We start from the raw sequence: 19,716 nt of genomic DNA, 5'->3' as shown, positions 1-19,716 counted from the left end.
CTCACTTGTAAGTCGCTTTGGATAAAAACGTCTGCTAAATGACTAAATGTAAATGTAATGTAAATGAACACCCTCGCCTAAAACATTATGGAATGAGATATGCCACGATATCCTCTTAAAACATTTGATTCCATTTTCAAAATGCCTAAACCCTATAGATGTACTGTATTCATGTAGAGTAAACCAATAATGGTAGTAATAAGTAGCAGTAATACTGTGTGTCACTTAAAAGGCTGTATTAAAAACTATGTCAGTCTCGTAGTCTTTAGTAAGACGGATAAAATATAACAACACATGGCAACTACTTACACAAAAATAATTGTGATGCTTTATGAGATAAGATTAAAGTCATAAAATTATGTTTCTAGCAAGTGGCATACTATAAACCCTTTCATATGTCATACGTTTTTATTAAAATTAGAAACTAAAAGGCTTGCACACTTGGGTGCTGTTTTGCCTTGTAATGCAAAAGCCCAAGGCACTACATTTCCCAAATATCACCGCGGATTAAATCCCTGTTAAATGGGTTTATGGGATTTGTATACGTAAGAGCAAAGTCGCTAGGCATCATTTGCGAAGGCTGCGGTTAACAAAAACTGCATTTCCCAAACACTGTGTGGTATCGAACGTAGACAGTTTGGCTCATCCTTGACTTAAGTCGAAATTGGCTTTCCATTGCATATCACCCGCACAGACACCGTGCTAATGAAATAATGATCACGCTGGCGAATATGAACTTAATGGTGAGTTTGTAATTAACAACAGGAGAAAACTATATAGTTTGTTAGCGCTGAACCGACACACGCTTAACACAGAGAACACATTTATCCTAAAAGCTGTTAGATTATAACGCTAAAGGAAACAGCCCATATTTCGTTAAATACAAGTGGCGGCTAGCTTCAGTAGGTTAATGACCATACTGCGCTCAAGTGACACAAAATTCTTGTTCAAGACGTGAGGACTCCTTGGCATCCTTGTCGAGCTCAGCATGGCGCAGGACGAGGACAAATACAGCCTGGAGGCGAAATTTGCCGGTGCAGTTAAAGTGATGCGGAGTTTACCAGAAGAGGGTGATAACTTATTCTATGTATTCCAACTTATTCTGTCTTAATCAATGAATGGGGTGAATCTGAGCGTTAAGGTCTGTGGTAGTCCGTGTGTTTGTGTTATCTGGTGTGTAAACACCCCAGGTGATTGACCCACATACAGAATTGGCTGATAAAGCTGCTGTAAGGTTAAGAGCTGATTAAAGTCATGTAGCTCAAATGCATCTTTTATTACACTTTTAAATTGAAGAACATGCAGATAACTAAATGTAAATCAACATAGTGACAATAGTAATGATTTTTGTAATCCGTTTTTTACATTTATTAGGTCATTTCCAGCCGTCTGATGACATGATGCTGATGTTCTATAGTTACTATAAACAGGCTACCTTGGGGCCCTGCAGCATCCCTAGACCAACTGGCTTCTGGGACTCTCATGGAAAAGCTAAATGGTAAGTTGTCTTATAGTGCACACATAATTGGCATTGTATTTCACAATTCAGTTCTCAGTTAGGTCTATTAGCAACACAGGAGACAAACAGATGTCTCTTTTGGATGCTTCACACTAACAGTACACTGAACATGTTGTATGCAAATACACATAACAATATACAGTTGTTCAAATCTGTTATTTATACTGTAATACCTACTGCACAGTAGAGCAGATATCATAAATGCTAATCCTGCTATAATACTGATTTTCAGCATCATTTAATACCTCCCTAACTGCACATTTTCAGTTGCGGCAATGTTCAGTTTCTTTCCACTGATCAAGTGTTGAAATATGACTTGTGTTGTCAGGGATGCTTGGAGCTCCTTAGGAAATATGACAAAGGAGGAAGCCATGAAGAATTACATAGAGGACATCCAGCTGGTGAGTCTAAATAGAAGCAGCACACAGAATAATAAACTGCTAATAAACTTTAAACAATCATCTGAAGAAAAACGTGTGAAACATGCTATGAAGAAAAACAATTGTTTTTGATATCCTAGCCAAATGAAACTGATGCAGTTTGTCCATCAGAATCGTATGCGAAATAAAAATACCACTTCCTTTTTGACTATTGTTTGCAAATTTAATTAAATTGTTGCCAGATTTTGGAGACCATCCCAATCTCAGACGAAGTGTCCGACCTTGTGCAGAAGCTTGGCAACTTCTACACAGAGGTAGATGCAGAAGAAGAAGAAGCAGGACATGAAGTGGACAGGAGACCTTTCGATAGTCCTTTTGAAAAACATGCAGGTAATGTGCATGATCAGAGATTGTATTACTTGAAAAAAACTAAGAATCCAGGGAGAGCACTGCTGTAAGATAGATGTCTTTCGATTTCTCAATGACACAGATTATTTCTCTCTGAATGCTGAGTCTGCCTTACATGTCTTTTTAATCACCAGATGAACTGGTCAAGTCATTTAAGAATCCAACTATGGAAGGCAAGTCTTTGTGGTAGCTGTAGAGATGATACTGTAGATTAGTCAAACAGTCTAAAAGCTTACTTTAAGTTGCTTTCTTTGATGTTTTGCGTGACTGACAAAATGTGTATGTGTTAATTGTGCTTATTCAGTGTGTTTGTGCTTACTCTGTAGTGTAGATGTGGAGTGTAGAAGCTACTGTCTGTATGTCTTTGGTTTGTGATGATTTATGTTGTGTTGCATATACATTGATAAAGAGTTAATCGAGAGTGTTTCCCTCGCTGCTCAGGCTATGGGGATCTGTGGGATGATATACAAAATCTTCATGAAAAAGACAATGTTCATGGCGTAAGTGTTAGTAGTGAGGAGTCAGAAGGAAGCAAAGAAAATAGTGAAATTGAGAGAAAAGAGGAAAGTAGTGATTGGAGGAGAAGTGAGGAAGAAGAGACTGGGGATGAAGATAATACAGAAGATGAAGACAAGAAAGAAGGAGAAAAAGGTACCGTTAGTAGTATTAGTTAATTCAGATTTTGTTTTTGTGGAGTGTGCTGTGTTTTAGAGGTGAAATTGTAGGCCAATTAAACTTGTTTTTTGACATTGTGGTGTGATATTTTTCCTAAAACTCAGGAAAACACAGAAGCAATGCCTGAAATATCATGCTCCTCTGTGCCATACATCTCACAAAAACACATCACTAGTTTATTTAGTGCCCATCCAACATACAAATGGTCCTGCTGCTGTAGCTATTCACTAGTGCACCAAATGAGAATTAGTGCACAGCTACAAGTAGGCCCCAAGAGTGTAGTCCTTTGTAAGAATTTGCTAAATTTGCACTTATTAGCCATTATAGGGTGTTTTAAAAATACAATTTTAGTTCTTATGTGGCACAGATTAGTTATTTGCAGTAATGTGTATACAGTCGGTTTTTTAGTGCATTATTATTTAGTGCATTATTTGTCTGTTTATACACTACTTTGTTTTTTTCTTTGTGTAAAGTGAGGAATTTTAAGGATCCAAGTCATGAATAGTTGCCGTTTAAAGCATGATGACCCCTCTAACAAAATTAAGACCAGTGTTTTAAAGTGGTAAAGGAAAAAGTAATTTTCATTAACAAATCCAATGTGAGATATGGCTGGTAAGAGGATACGTAACAAAAGAATAGCACTTTGCGATACTTAGCCATACTTTCTCACTCTTTCTGTTTTCTTGTATCTGTGTTTTCTCAGACTGGGGTCCTAACTCGAGGCTGCTAATGATGGAGGACAAGAGGTGGAAGTCTGACACCAGGGTAACAAGCAGCAGCGTGGAGCCCAGTGTGTCCTCTTTCACCAATGGGACACACAGCTCCCTCAACAGTGAGGCAGAGGAGGATGAACTGGCCTGTTCTATAGAGCCCAGTGTTCAGTACAACCCGTATACGCACTTCAATGGTCACCTGAGTGGTAGGATTACACGTTATTAGAAAACTGCTTATACAACTTATACATATAGACAAGATTTTAAATTTAATAGAAAGGATTATAATTTTCCAGATTCTGTTTGTCTGAATATATGTATACCGTGTGAATTTGATGAGTTCAATTATTTCTGTGTATTTTAGATTTTTGTGACAGCAATTATCAGTATCAGTGGCATAAAATAAGTAGTAAAAAGAATAAAATAAAAAAACTTGATGAGTCAAGCCGCAGACCACTGTCAATTCTTAAAGAAATTGTTTGAGATTTTTTGAAATTTGCTTGTCTTACTAAGAGTTAGCTGAAAGTGTAACACTTACTTCTGCATATAAACTTCGTATATTTATATAACTCTATTCACAACCCCAGTTCACATCTCAAAAAAGTTGGACGAAGGTGGTGTTTGTAATTGTGTACCATCCCCTCTTCTACTGTCTGTACCATCAGAGATGCAGGCTTTAGAACTGGCTGCTGATAACAAAATGGATGGTCCCTGTGGGGGAATAGCGTAAATTTAGTCATATGGTTAGATAATTAGCAAACAGTCAACCAAGATGGGCTTACTGAAGAGGTCACAAAGAGGACAAGAAGTCACAGGTTGTGTCAAGTTTAGAAGACTGCTTAAGATCACAGTAGACACTTTGTTGTTACAAGGCCCAAAACAATGTAGTGGGGTCACAAGATCTACAAGAAGGTGCAATAAAAGGGTTTTATTGCTTCACAACTTACATTGTTAGATAACCTAGAAAGGGACAAGAATGATGACTGTCAACTGTGTGCACCTGGTTTCTTCAGTCATGTTTTGTGAGGGTGGTTCCTATTTTGGGTTTGAGTATAAATAGAAGGGGTTTGAGACACCAACATCCACTTGTTCTTCTCCATGCCGGCATGTATTAAACTGAGATGGTTCATCACCCTGAGTTCTGTCAAGATTTAGTAACACTTGACTAAGGAAGAGAGACAAATTTCTATCACATCCCTCTCCTCTTTAGTCAGCAGAACAGGGCGTTCATGGTTTCTAAAAACAATTTCAAATTTTGATTCATCTGACCACAGTACAGGTTTCCATTTTGTCTCACACCATTTTAAATGAGCTTTGACCCAGAGAACACGGCAATATTTCTGGATTGCGTTCACATATGACTTTTACTTTGCACAATACAGCTGTAACTTACATTTGTGGATTGCACAGCGAATTGTGTTCACAGACAGTGATTTATGGAAGTGTTCCTGAGCCCATGCAGTGATGTCCAGGAGAGAATCATGCCAGTTTTTAATGCAGTGCTGCCTGAGGGCCCAAAGATCATGCGCATCCAATTTTGACCTTCGGCCTTGTCCCTTGCGTGCAGAGATTCCTCCTGATTCTCATAATCTTTTGATGATATTATATACTGTAGATGGTGGGATCTTCAAAGTCTCTGCAATGTTATGTTGAGTAACATAACATTGAGCAACGTTGAGCAGCATTTTTAGAGGAAGTTTGTCACAGATTGGTGAACCTCTGCCCATCTTCACATTTGAGAGGCTCTGCCTCACTGAAATCCTCCTTCTATACCCAGTCATGTTACTGAGCTGTTGCCAATTAACTTAATTAGTTGTCAAATGCTCCTCCATTTGTTTTTGAGTTGCAGCAAATACTTTTCCAGTCTTTTGTTCCGCCTCTTCCAACTTTTTTGAGATGTGTTGCTGCCATCAAATTCAAAATGAGTTAGTAGTTTCCATAAAATGATAAAATGTCTCAGTTTCAACATCTGATATGTTGTTTATGTTTATGAGTATAAAATATGGGTTGACGAGCTTTGCAAATCATTGCATTCTGTTTTATTGATGTTTTCACATCTTCCCAACTTTTGTGGAATTGGGGTTGTATATACTGTATAACATCCAGTCTTCTTTTGTTATATTTAGCTAAATGTCTCTTGGTTCCTACTTAGAATGGACATGTTTGTGGTATTGACCATCTCATCTAACACTACAGATGTGAAAGCAAATAAGTATATTTGCTGAATATATGTATTCCTTTAAGAATACCGCAAAAAAAATTCCACATTTTACAGACTGCCATTATGCTTCCCATGGAAACATGAAGTTGGTAGACACTGCATTTAAACAAGGACCTAATGTTTATTCTGTAGTGAAGCAGTATAGCATCAGTTGTGTGTGTTTCACATTTTTCAGATCATAGCGATGCTGTTTCTGAGAAGAACCATCGGTCCACAGACTCAGATAATGAAGAATTCTGTGATTCAATGGAGCATCTAGCCATGGAAGAGGTGTAGCCCTTGTTAAAGTGTTAAGCATTACTTTACAATCTATTTATTAATTTACAAAGTTCTGTCCTATTAATGGGCAATTAAGTTGTTGGCTCTCATTTTTCTCCAACAAGCATGTGTGTTCATCAAAAGTTCAGCAACCCAGATCAGGAGCTGCCTCTGTAAAGCAAAACGATCTGTGGTTTGAGAGCAGCACTACTCTGAATGGAGGCGAGGATCAAGTACTCACAGGGATTAGCACAAGCCCACTCAACAGCTCCTTGTCAAGAAAAGGGCGAGGTGAGACTACACTGACAATGTATGTAGATGTAATTCCCTCCCTTAAGCTTTTAAAAGGATCAGATGTGTTGCTTGTTATAGCTTTAGCTTATCAGATTCTAACTCTTGTTTCAGGATCTCCATTAGGAGTTGTTGCCTGCACCTCGCAGTTGGCTGTCACTGCAGATTCTAGCTGCTGCTGTGTGTCACAGAACAGACATTATGTCAGTGCTACCAGGGGCAATGTCAATGAGCAAATAGCTACAGCTCTCCTGAGGCTGCAGCATGACATGGCCAATGTTTTGCACAGGCTTCACACATTGGAGGTGCTCACTGTGTCACAGGTAAAAACTAGTGGTGTTAGGCCATGGTGACTGAGACACACACAGCTTTTTTCATTCAAGCATATGTGTAGTAACTTTGTTGACAGTCCTAATGACAATTTGTTCTTTAAATGATTGAGAGTTCTGATTAATTTCTCTATTTTCAGTCACAATCCTCTTCACCAAGGCAGGAGGAGTCCTTACCTATAGCATGGAAGGTCCTAATAAATAAACCATTACATTAAAAAATATGTTTTTAGTCTAAAATTTCATTAGCTACAGACACTGTCTATAATACAAGTTTTCTGTTTTACAGTTCCTGAGACCATCCTGGTGGCCTTTTGATTTATCTCCACTGACAGTGGTGTTGACTGCACTCTGGCCACTGATTGCTCATTGGCTTGTCCAGCTTTACCTACAGCATAAGAGAAGGTGAAGTAAATACCCACAGTATATGTCCTGGTGTGTTGTCAGCAATTAACTGCTTTTTGCTTTATAGATACAACATAAAGACAAATAAAACTCTTTTCTACCTTTTTTTCACAGGAAAATCCCCTGAGTTATCTGACATCAGCATTGATCAATGGGATGAAAACCATGCACTTTTGTTGCTTTGTGGCTTTTTTAAAGTCACCAACACAGACTGAGGCACTAGTAGTCTTAGAAGGCTACCTTAGATAAATCAATGGTCAAAAGGGGGTATAAAGAGACATTCTGCTATAAACTGTAGCGTTTTAACTTTACAGATACTTTTGTAGGAGATTAAGAAAGAGAAGATTTCCATGTTAATGCAATTTTAGTTTTGTGTTACAGTTAGCAGGTGTTATTATTTATTAAGATGTATGTTATAATATAAGTTATTTGATGTCCCTTTATTTATTGTAGCTTTAATTGTTTTGTTAGGTTTCCATTCATATGTATTTTTCCCACAAAATCCTTTTCTGATAATTAAGCAGCCTTTTGAATTTGTTTCCTTAAAAAATAGAAATACTTCAGGGGCATTTCTTTTTAGACCAAATGGACATTTAAACTTGATCATATAGTTGTTTATGTGGAAAGTGTGCATTAATTTTATAGCAATGTTATTAAATATTGCAACTTTGCAGAAAAATATTTGACCCAGAATACAGAAAATCCATGGAGTATATAATCATTCTTGTTTCATGTCAGCCGTACAGGGAAAATGTTCATTTTAAGCAAGGTTCAGATATATAATTGTAAAACATGAAATTAAACATTGCTGGAACACATGTATTTGTTGCAGTTCATCGCTTATTTGGATGTTCAGTCTTGAAATTAAAAATTAAAAGGCTGTGGGTGTGTGAGGTATCCTGTACTAAAAAGAAACATACTGACAGTAACGAGAAAAAGGCGAAAGTGGGATGCTAGAAATTTACAAGCAATTTTATAACAAAGCTAGAGAAACGGAACTTATTTAAAGGCAGAAAATGGGGGTCAGATCTTTAACAAGGACAATAAATTTTGTTACAATGTCGTCATATCCGGTATGTTTTCGGTTTGTAGACTACTGTTGGAGTTAGCAGTGGGACATGCTATACCTGTCACAGAAAGTTGAAACTGAAAGAAACACAGACATTTAAAACTCAGGGACAGTGGTATAGTGCGTAGTTTAACGGCTGCCCTATACCAGTGAGAAGTAAAAATGTTTTCTCTGTCAATGACAGTCCAGCCACAGGTAAGACCTCAAGAAACGTTAGGCCAAGCTAACATTAGCATTGTTGTTGTCCAGTACACTGGAGCCTGCTAGCTCAGTTAACCTTAGCTTGTTTCTTATGGGACCTACGATTTTTCGTTTTGGTTTGATGATTTGAAATAAAGGTACATTACGGCAGTGGAAGTTAAGTCAGTTTTGTTATCTTGCCATTTACTCATAACTGAACTGAAATACAACCTGCAAAGTTTAAGCTAGTTGGTAGGTAACTTTCTCTTTAGCGTTCAAGTGTGTCCTTAGCTGACAAGTGCGTCAATGAGTGGGGGTTTTGACCACCGTTGCATATTAAATTAAATCCGCAATTTAACCAACTTTTCTATAAACGACTGGTACTCACTTGCACTTGGTTACTTTTATTTAGAGCTAGCTAGTTCAGGCTTAATTCAGATAACATATACTTTGTAATGCTTGCTAGCTAGCTAATGTATGTTATCAGCGACCAAGAAATTAATTGCTTTTAACATGCTTGTGGGGGCTGATAAAAAGCGTAAGATGTAAAATAGTCTTTGTCATTTTATTAACCTGCTGTTGGTTACATATGATCACAGGTAACTGTACCTCTTAGCCACCTTATCAACGTTCTCAACTCTCTGAAGATCTCAGTGGGAAGCAGCAGCAGCAGTACCACTTGCAAAACAAGAAAACATAAGAATCATGCCTCAGACTCAGAGCCACACTGCACAGAGGTACTCATTACTATTAGTGGATAATCTGCTGTTACAGCAGCACATAAATTATAGTTTTCATTCACACGTCTAAGCCCTGTTCCACTTATGTAACAAAAATATGTGCGTGTGCGTAGACCTTGTGGAACATGCGGGAGCATGGATTGTCAGACCTACAGCAGCTGGATGAGCTGATGAACAGTGTGCTGCCAAGCTTGAGCCCACAGGAGACACCTCTTCCACTGGGCGGCCATACAGCTTGGAGAACCTGCCATCTCTCTACAAACTCCTTTTTCCACAATAAGCATGGTGAGAGTATGGTACATGGTGTATCTCTGGTACAAATGAGCCTCCCACACAACTGTTTTTCAAATTTAATTGACATTTTTTTGGTTTATTTACTGCTTTTTAAATCTCACCGGTGTTTTTGACATTTCATCAGTGGCTATTGGATGCCACAGTTTTGGTACAATTATCTTTATCATTGTTCATGTAGAATTTCAGCAGACTAGCTCTTTCCAGTTTTTAAGATTTTTTTTTAGCATGAGGTTATTTTTGGAGATTTATGGAAGTCTTCGTACAGCATCTCATCTTTTGTGATCAGTTAACTATGTATTATTTGCATGTATAAAATACAACACTTTCTCTATGTTCCAAGGGTTCACATTGGGTTCCATGCCCTTGTCAACACCAGTTTTTTCCAGGCAGTACCCCTCACCCCTTCAGTCTGTCTGGACAGAGCTACAGCATTGGCCAGGTAATTATACGTCAGAAGTAGTAGCAAAGTACTTTGTTGCTGATTATAACTGTTCTAATTAGTTCTTACTAATAAATGACTTAAATTAATTTCTATTTGTATTTTCACATATATACTTAAAGGATGCCTTTACTGATTTTGAATTTGCTTCTTTTCATTACAGTTTGGGTAGTACATGTAAATAAAAACCCTTTGACTTCCCTATATTAAAACATCTATCTACTTCTAGCTGGAAATTGCCTCCAGATGACATCAATTGGAGGAACCTTCAGTTCAGATTATGTCATCTCGTCACCTATACTATGGAGTTTGTAATCATGGTCAACCTGATTTTCGAGAGCTCTTCCAGATGACATAATCTGAACTCCTAATGATTAACAAACCCTCTGGGCAATGTCAGAGAAATAGTTTGATATAGTAAAGTTAGAATGAATTTAAAAGCATTAATGTACATTTACACCCTAAACTAAAAATATAAAAAGAAAGTGGAAAATTGGCGAAATCGCCTTTTAACATTAATTAGAAGATGACCATTATTCTTCTTCACTATCTATATTTTCCTACTTTATGTGTTTGTTGTAAATCCACATTTAAAAATGTGCATGTTTAACCATGTTTATGCAAATCTAGTGAAATTTTATGCTGTGGAATCATGATTAATTTTAACATCCTATGCATGCTGAATTTTTGAAGTGTTGGTCCAGAGCCGAGGCTTTAAAACTTTAAGGAGCAAAACAAGACGACTGCAGTCAGCCTTTGACCGCCCCCTGGAATCTGAAGGGTTCACACCATCTTTTATGAAGGTAGTTATTTCAAGATATTCATGTGCTTAACATGCTTAGACACAAACTTTAAGCATGCTAGAATGAGTGTGGTGTCTAAACTATCTCAGAAAAATCCAATAATTTAATGACTGAATAATGTATGTGTTTCATAAAGCTGCATTAGATCATTCATCGTTGTTAGTCACCTAAATTGCATGGAGCACTGGAGGGCAGCAAACAGAGGAGACACTATACAAATACAGTGCTGACACAGCTCCATATGTTATAAGCAACAAAGAATACATTAGTGTTGACCGATCTATTGTATTTTCATCATTGGCATATGAAAATATGTGATAAACATTGCAAAAAAATGGCTGAATTGTGATGAATTTTAAAAATATATATTTTTACACATGCTATAATGAACCTTATTGGCAAATGACATTAACGGATCTAAAAATATAATTGTAGTTCTGACAGTGCAGTCTCTCTCTCCTCTCTGTGTCGGTGGAGCTGTGTGCAGTGGAGCTTCTCCATACAGAAGGCAGAGAAGCAGCCCAGGGGTGGCGAGACATTGACAATGTCTACACTTGACAGTAACATTGTTTTGGTCAATTAACATTGTGACACAAATAGGATTATTTTTCATATTTTTTACCAATGTCAGGTAAACCGTTCCTAATGCTAAAACGAACTTCCATACACAACCCAGTGAATGAGGAGAGTTTTGAGATGTGCAAATCTTTTCCATGTTGTGTAATAACATTCAGCGTAAAACTGAGGTGTATTCTGTTACTACTGGTGAACATTCCTGCCTTGTACTGCAGGGTTTCCTTACACGTGACAAGGGGATTGAAGTAGAAAGTCTAGACAGCCTGGTAAAGAACAAGGACATACCTGATGGACAACAGGATGCTTTCAAGAGGGGCTTTGCTGAGGGTTTCTTAAAAGCTCAAGCCTTGACCCAACGGACACAAGGTAGGTTTCAAAGGAAAAACAATAATCAAATGCCTTACCCCTTGTAATTTTCCTGTAATTTTTTCCAACTGTTCAGACTCTTTGAGGAGGACTCGTCTCATCCTGCTAGTGCTGCTTCTTGTTGGGCTCTATGGTATCTCAAAGACACCCTTCATATCGGGTAAAGGCTCCTTTTCTCTCTTTCTTTTTTGTCCTTTTAACTCGCTCTCTATGTAATTTATTAAATAGTTAATAATCGTAGACTCTTTGCCTGGTAAAATAATCTTTGCATGCAAACATTAATTAAGCCCTAAATAAAAAGAACTAATGTTATTATATTGGAACCATAGCTCTTTTCAGGGACAGCAAACTTGAACTTGTAGTAGCAAACCACTAATATAGGCAGTCAGGTGTGAGAGTGTGTGTGTGTGTGTGTGTGAGAGAGAGAGCTAGTGCATTACCGTACCATGCTGTGTGATTTCGAACTTTAATCTAACAATTTTGGACAGTGCGGTTTCGGACCACATCAGGGCTGGACTCAGCGGTGGACCCTGTCCACATGAAAAACGTGACATTTGAGCATGTCAAAGGAGTAGAAGAAGCTAAGAACGAGTTGCAGGAAGTGGTGGAGTTCTTGAAAAACCCACAGAAGTTCACAGCCTTGGGAGGAAAGCTGCCAAAAGGTAGGGATGATTGGGATTGCTTGCTTTATACGGCAAGTCTCCACCTATGTGTGTTATAGTATGATAACTCCCAAAACTCTTGTTTTCTTTGTTTGCACCTCTTTGACTTTATTTAGGTGTTCTGCTGGTTGGCCCTCCAGGGACTGGTAAGACTCTACTAGCCAGGGCCGTGGCAGGAGAAGCGGATGTGCCGTTTTATTACGCATCTGGGTCAGAGTTTGACGAGATGTTTGTCGGAGTGGGAGCCAGCCGCATAAGGAATCTTTTCAGTAAGTTAAAAAAATAATAACAATTCTAACATTGACGTTTTTCATTTTCCCTTTTTGGATAAAGCTTGGATGTGCACAGTTGACTTTTCTAATTCAAGGGCTATATAATTGTTTTATTAAATGTTATGGTACATATATTGTTTTTATAGGGGAGGCTAAAGCCAATGCTCCTTGTGTGATCTTCATTGATGAACTGGATAGTGTGGGTGGAAAAAGAATTGAGTCTCCAATGCACCCTTACTCCAGACAGACTATCAACCAATTACTGGCTGAAATGGATGGGTAATCTCCTACATTATCTGTTGCATTCCTTTACATTTTAGACATGTAGTAAGTAGTATTTTCTCACTGGATTTGCATGCCAATCCTTAGCAACAGGATATCTTGATAACTATCTAGATAACCTTGTCATAATGTGTATTATTTATTTAAGAGTGATATTATTTTGTAGGTTCAAAACAAATGAAGGCGTAATCATCATTGGAGCAACCAATTTCCCAGAGGCTTTGGATAAGTATGTTTATCTCTGTGTCTCTTGCTTTTGGCAGTGTCCAAACTCACATTTACCTTCAATCACAGCTATTTTGGTGAATAACAAGAATGAACCACAGTCTTAGGGTTGTGCGTCTGATAGTGATGGGCAGTTAAAGCCTCATAATGCTTTGAGGCCTTCACTCTATTTTGCCAAAAATAGTCTCAAAGCTTTGACGCTGCAAACAGAAAAAAGTGACATCTGGTGGCCTGTAAAGAAAATGATGCCACCCCTTAAGGAATGAAACTGATGCTATAGAACACTTGCTAATTGGAACAGCTTCACATAGTCCCCATGTGTGTTTAAAAATAATAATAAAAAAGTAAAAAGAAGAATCTGTGTGTTAGCTAAAAGTGAATGTGTACATATATAAATTATAGTCTTATTAGATATTCTTATTATCTTATTACAATATTTTTAAATATCACTGTTAACATTTGTGACATTAATTTATACAAGGACCAGTAACATCTGTGTGTGTGTGTGGCTTCAGATATAATCAGTCAAGTGATTTTATTCTTTTCATAAAAGCTTTATATACTATGCATTTCAATAATATGCATTGAAACTGTATGCTTCACTGAAATTAAACAAACTTTGGAGCTTTTCTATCATCTGCCTAGTACTAGCCTCAGATTTGTGTCCTGACACAAAGTCAGTATGTGACTAAAACAGTGTTCGCTTTTAGTGCCCTGATCCGCCCAGGACGTTTTGATATGCAGGTGACTGTCCCCAAACCAGATGTGAAAGGACGCACTGAGATCCTCAAGTGGTACCTAAAGAAGATTAAAGTGGATGCAGGTGTGAAATTATCATTAGCCAGTCCTCAAAATGGTCAAAATATGCTTTTCTGAAATGTATTCCTCATTTTTCATGAATGCAAGGGCACAGGTCCCAGCTTTGGGGTTTCTTTATAAGGTGACATTATACACTGAACACTAAAACCATGGATGCTATTTAGTTTAATTTGCTAAAACCGTAAGTTAATATGAATTCGGAACAGACTGTTTCAGATAACTATAAGAACTGAGCTGTTTTGTGCTTTTTCTGTAGCTATTGAGGCTAGTATTATTGCCCGGGGCACAGTGGGCTTCTCTGGTGCGGACCTGGAAAATCTGGTCAACCAGGCTGCCTTGAAGGCAGCAGTTGATGGCAAAGACATGGTAACAATGAAAGAGCTGGAGTTTGCTAAAGACAAAATCCTCATGGGTGAGTACAGCATTGTCATTTACTGAAGAAAGGCTACTGTCATGTCTCTACAATTATACGCTTATTTTTTGATCTTTCTATCCTTGTTTTCATGTAATATGGCAAAATATTCATGTGGCTAGAGTTAAGTCATGCTGTAATTTGTAGCAGTTGTAGGGATGGGTTCCAGTTTTATCAAATTTGAATCCAGTTCAGAAGCTGCTTATGAAATCCAAATAATTTCAAATCCCTTGTTGAATCTCCACAAAAAGTAGTTATGTATCTGGTAGAGAATAAGGACATTTGTTTGTTTAAAAAGGCTGTTTTTAATTTGAATCAGTACAATAACAAAATACATTTCCACTGAAGAAAGGACACTTGATAAACCTTTCTAATTATTAATCAGTTAGATCAAGGTGCACTCTTTGCACTACTGTTCAATAACAGAGGTAGTCTGAGGCCAAGCACTTGTCTTACTTTAATGCGAACTACAGTAAATATTAAAACATTATAATTGTGATTCATTTTGGTTATGCTTTTTTTGCGATATTTCCATAAATAGTCTTTTACTTTTACTTTTCCCCCCTCTCTTTCCACTTTAGAATGTTTTGGCCAGTCCGCCATGTTTGTTATACACCCCGCGACTTACAGGGTAAGTACAGTTACCGTGTACTTACTAGTAACAACGGTGTCCCTCCACAGTACCTGTGGATACATGTTGTTACTTGATAATAATAACAAACTTTCTGGAATAACAAGATGAGAATAGGAACAATACCTACAGTGTAAGTATTTAGTAGTTAAGTATTTAATTAAAAAATGACATGATAGGTGCGAATATTTATTGATGTAACTACTGTGTAACTACAAATAAGATGAAGGTAGGGTTTTAGAAAAAGGGGTTTAGATTTATACATTTTTAACAAAATAAATAGCAGTTACACTTTTATTTTTATTCCTTCAGAGCATTTAAAACTAATTTAAATCAGTTGAACTTTAGTATTATATTTAGTATCAGTATTATTAGTACTATTTAGTATTATAAACAACTTATGATAAATAATTAAATAGACATGATAGATTTATCTTTTTATCTGTAGTTACACTGGGTTACACCATAAGTATTTGCACCTGTCATGTAATTTTCAATAAGTACCCCATAACTACAAAATACTTACACTGTAGGTATTTTTCTTATTCTCATGGTGTTATCCCATCATTCCTCAAAGTTTGCTTATTGGTATCAAGTAACCACAAAATATGTATCCATAGGTACTGTGGAGGCACGCCGTTGTTGCTATAAGTACACAGTACATTCGCTGTACTTACCGTGTAAGTTGCAGGCTGTAATCTAAAGTGTTTCCCAAACTGGTCATGTGTCTGTATACAGTAAATCATCAGATTCAGTGTCAAAGACAAAAGAGTCAAAACAAATTAAAAACTTTACAACAGATTTACTGCAAAATAATATTAACTAGATCTAAAATGGAACCAGCTATCCAAATATATAACATAGATAATGGCCTTTTTTTTATTATGGTATATGGTCTGCAATTATAGAGCTCTTTTGTACCTACTGTTACTCAAACCGCTTTACACTGCTTCTCATTCCCCCATTCGCACTCACAATCAAACACACATCGATGGGAAAGCTGCTATGCAGCTGGCCAACGCTCACCGGGAGCAACTCAGTTGGGGTTCAGTGTGTTACTCAAGGGCACTTCGACATGTGACTGGAGGAGCCGCCACAGTCGGCAAATAAATTCTTATTATGTCTCTTCAAACTTTCTATTTGTTAATTTAATAATTTATCTTTGCTTCTTCACCTTTCTTCAAGGCCCTGAGAGGAGGAGTGCAGAAATAGACAAGAAGAACAAGACCATCACAGCGTACCATGAATCAGGACATGCAATAATAGCTTACTACACTAAAGATGCCATGCCAATCAACAAAGCTACTATCATGCCAAGAGGCCCCAGTCTGGGACATGTAAGAAAACCTAGAGCTACTTTATTTAACATTGACAAGTTTGGTGGAAACTTTCCTTAACTTAAGCCTACATTTTTCTGAAATTGTCTTCCTTATCTCTATTCTTCCTAACTATTTCTTTCAGGTGTCTATGCTCCCAGAGAATGATCGTTGGAGTGAGACTCGCTCCCAGCTTCTGGCTCAGATGGATGTCAGCATGGGAGGCCGTGTAGCAGAGGAGATAATATTTGGCCATGATTACATCACAACTGGTAAAAAATTGTGTTTACAATAAATCACAAAGGTGTCAGTTTTTAAGTTAATTAGAGGTTGCAATGTAAAAGATTGGTACAAAATTATTGGTTTTATGTATGCGATTGTTTTCCTCCACAGGAGCATCAAGTGATTTTGACAGTGCTACTAAGATCGCTAAGATGATGGTGACCAGATTTGGAATGTGTGATAAGGTAGAAAGATGTGATGGGGACTTAAAAATTAAAGATTGATCATACTCTGTTTTGTGGTTGCTACAAATTAAATTAGAAATGTATTGTTTTATTTTTTATGTGTTTGCTCTTCTCCCTGTCTCTCAGCTGGGTGTGATGACCTATACTAACATGGCAGAGCAGAGCCCAGAAACACAGGCTGCTGTGGAGCATGAAGTCAGGGTCTTACTGAAGGTGTGTATGATCCCGTTGAATCTGAATATAAGCAATTAAACAATTTCACCTCCTTTAATACTCGTTTTACTAATTATCTCCCCTCCCATCTTCAGGAGTCTTATGAGCGTGCCAAAGCGCTGCTGAAGTCTCATGCCAAGGAGCACAAAAACCTGGCAGATGCTCTGCTTATGTATGAGACACTGGATGCCAAAGAGATCCAGCTAGTCCTGGAGGGCAAGACTCTGGAATCCAGATAAAAACAGCCAGGACCACAATAATCTCAGGGGAGTAAAGGATGGAAGGGGTTAATTTTAAGAGCTCAAGCATTAAGAGAACAGAGATGGACTCTGTTTGTGATTAGTGAATCAGAAAGGTCATGGCCTGAATTTGCAAAGCCTCTTGGCAAGTGTGGGCCAGTGTCACATCTTTATGCTGTCACCTTTAAGGACTCTCATCGACATTCCCAAACAACTAGTTTTGTGAAACACACGATTGTCCCAGGGTCTGAGGTAATTACAGGTATGTGTACTGGTTAAAAGTCAATTGTTAAAATGTGAAATACGTAACGTTAGGATATTTCTCAAGTCATTTTATCAGGTATCAGGTGGACATACATGAATGTAAATATGTACCTCCAGCTTAAAAACAGCATCTGGATAGGAGTCTGTTTTATTTTGCCAACATGTTGTTCAGACGAGGAAACATATATTCTCATTCTGTTAAGGGGAAATGTTGAGCAACTTGTACCAAAAGAGCTACTGTGTCATCATGTCAAACTGAACTGAATCATAGCTTGTGTTTTTCAGTTTGTGTTCATATTTTTCACAGTCACACAACAGTGTATATTATACTTCAGCTTGTGTTATTGTCAGGGTGGCTCATTTGCCAAGTGGCGCTGGCAGCATTATATTTATAGAAATGCCCACCTGCCTGTAAGCTACCTTTTTGTCTAGGTCCGACTCACATATGACCAACGTTTGTGAGCAAGCAAGAGAGAGATTTAGGTTTTTTGCATGTTATTGTAACATATTATCTTATTGCATGGATTTCAAACTTTCAACAGGCCTGTAGGGCAACAGCTGGCAGTAAGTAATATAAGTAATATAAAATATAGGCTACCATATTACTATATAGTATGTAGCCCAGAGAATCATGCAGTAAAAGTTGACAGTCAAAAAGCCAGATAGGACAATTGCATTTTTAATTAGTGTTTCTGCATATCTTGCTCAAAAAGTTTTAGAAGTAAATATTTTTGCATTTCTTCCAGTTTGAGTCGAGAAGGCTTTGACAGCTCCTCTCCACATTAAGATATGTCATGGACTATATTTTTACTAAAATCAAAAGTAATGTATAGGTTTAGTGTCAGAAATGTTGCTTGTGCAGCAGTCACTGTTAGACAGTGTAGCATAAAAATGAACAAAAGTACACAGTGTGTTTATAGTTTTGGGTTATAGCTGCCAATGCCACTGCACACATCTGTCATATCTTTCCATCTGATTCTTTGTATCCAGGATGATGGAAATGTCATGCACATCTATTATTTCCTGGTGTAGCCCTGGTGTATGTCCCTGTTGCTTTTGTTTTTAAAGGTGGCCTTGTGGGAATTGTACTGTATGTATACATTTTTCCTTTAAAGTAGGAAGTGTATAAAGTTCAACTGCAATACAGTGCCATAGGCATGAGTCCTAAAGCCTGGACAGCAGTTAGCATATTTGCACTTCTCGTTCTCTCATCCCAAAGAATAAAAGCTTCTGTAGAAAATAATTAAATTAGAAGTTTAGTGGTGGTGCTCTTTGTCATACAACTGTGGTGTAGTTTATTTATAGACTAACAATAGTGTTTTACTTCTAGCGATAGGATTCAAGCTTCAAAAATCATCTGTGAAGATTTACTTGCTAAACAAGACCTGTAAGTATCAAACTTTAGTTTGTCACTAAACATATAACTATAATCCAAATGCTATAAAAAAATACCATAGTTTTTTTTTTTTTTAAATTAGGTTTTTCAGTTCATAATTCAGTGAAAAGAAACTTCTCAACTGCATCTAGAGCTGCATACCTTTCTATACAGTAAACACATTTAGCATCATGTACATGAGATGCTTGTGTAAAGTTCAATGGCACTTTCTTGACACTTTCTCCAAACATTTAAGTTTAAAAAGTAACTCTTTAATGAATCTGATTGTAAAGTGACATCCTTAATTCCAAATGGGACATTTCTTAAACACAGTTTCCTGCAAGAAACTTTCAGAGTTAAGTGTCTGTTAAATTATTGAATGTCTTAATTTTCCCATGAGTAGTTACAACAATGTATGTAATTGATACCTTAGCATTATAATTGCCACCATCATATATTTTATAGATGTTTTTTGTGTTTGCTTCAGTTTGACACAATATCTCTTATGAAGTTTGGCCTTTTATTCATGTGTAGCTGATTTGGATAGAAGAAGCTTGTACATAGATGTAATATTTTGGTTTGTGTAGACTGAACTTGGTGGCAGTCTGCTGTTGGTTGGCAAAATCTCTGTGATGATAGTGGTTAATGAACACCTATGCTGCTGAAATGTATAACATGAGGCCCAAATAAAAATTCTTTGAAAAATGGTATTGTGTTGGGTTGTTTACAACAAATATAATAGTCTGTACTAAATGAGAAGACTAAAACCTTTGTTACAAATTAAATAGACTTATGTCAAACCAATGTAGATTTATGCTCTAAACACGATGGCACTGGTATACACAAAAAGTACAATATAACCATTAAGAATTT

At 37.2% G+C, this 19,716-nt stretch overlaps 2 protein-coding genes across 11 annotated transcripts; both read left to right on the top strand.

Moving 5' to 3' along the window:
* Positions 1-528: 528 nt before the first annotated feature.
* On the top strand, positions 529-8,123 carry LOC137098210 (acyl-CoA-binding domain-containing protein 5-like). Of its 6 annotated transcripts, XM_067474199.1 has the most exons (14): positions 530-743; positions 953-1,070; positions 1,375-1,498; positions 1,848-1,920; positions 2,142-2,289; positions 2,442-2,480; positions 2,749-2,958; positions 3,686-3,901; positions 6,092-6,186; positions 6,300-6,465; positions 6,580-6,788; positions 6,935-6,985; positions 7,084-7,199; positions 7,314-8,122. In XM_067474199.1, exons 2-14 carry the CDS (start codon positions 989-991, stop codon positions 7,324-7,326), a joined length of 1,542 nt encoding a protein of 513 aa, XP_067330300.1. In that variant the 5' UTR covers positions 530-743; positions 953-988; the 3' UTR covers positions 7,327-8,122. The 6 variants fall into 6 exon arrangements, with proteins under 6 accessions (XP_067330303.1, XP_067330300.1, XP_067330301.1 ...); XM_067474202.1 differs by lacking the exon at positions 953-1,070 and having other exon boundaries at positions 529-743; positions 7,314-8,123; XM_067474200.1 differs by having other exon boundaries at positions 530-1,070; positions 6,592-6,788.
* Positions 8,124-8,273: 150 nt separating this feature from the next.
* LOC137098355 (ATP-dependent zinc metalloprotease YME1L1-like) lies at positions 8,274-19,551 on the top strand. 5 transcript variants are annotated; one of them, XR_010910604.1, is made up of 20 exons: positions 8,274-8,463; positions 9,048-9,185; positions 9,302-9,473; positions 9,823-9,921; positions 10,615-10,724; positions 11,516-11,666; positions 11,743-11,826; positions 12,155-12,328; positions 12,445-12,597; positions 12,747-12,879; positions 13,049-13,111; positions 13,818-13,930; positions 14,183-14,338; positions 16,155-16,306; positions 16,431-16,557; positions 16,679-16,752; positions 16,879-16,965; positions 17,061-17,466; positions 18,799-18,855; positions 18,947-19,551. XR_010910604.1 is itself a non-coding variant. In XM_067474536.1 (18 exons), the coding sequence occupies exons 1-18, from the start codon at positions 8,431-8,433 to the stop codon at positions 17,202-17,204; spliced, it is 2,142 nt and encodes a 713-aa protein (XP_067330637.1). In that variant the 5' UTR covers positions 8,274-8,430; the 3' UTR covers positions 17,205-19,551. The 5 variants fall into 5 exon arrangements, 2 of the variants coding, with proteins under 2 accessions (XP_067330637.1, XP_067330636.1); XR_010910603.1 differs by having other exon boundaries at positions 18,799-19,551; XR_010910602.1 differs by having other exon boundaries at positions 17,061-18,855.
* Positions 19,552-19,716: the final 165 nt, after the last annotated feature.

This window comes from Channa argus, chromosome 14 (assembly GCF_033026475.1).
Source record: "Channa argus isolate prfri chromosome 14, Channa argus male v1.0, whole genome shotgun sequence".
Taxonomy (NCBI): Eukaryota; Metazoa; Chordata; class Actinopteri; order Anabantiformes; family Channidae; genus Channa; species Channa argus.
Note: the sequence above shows the minus strand (reverse complement) of the source record. Positions and strands in the feature narration are given on the sequence as shown.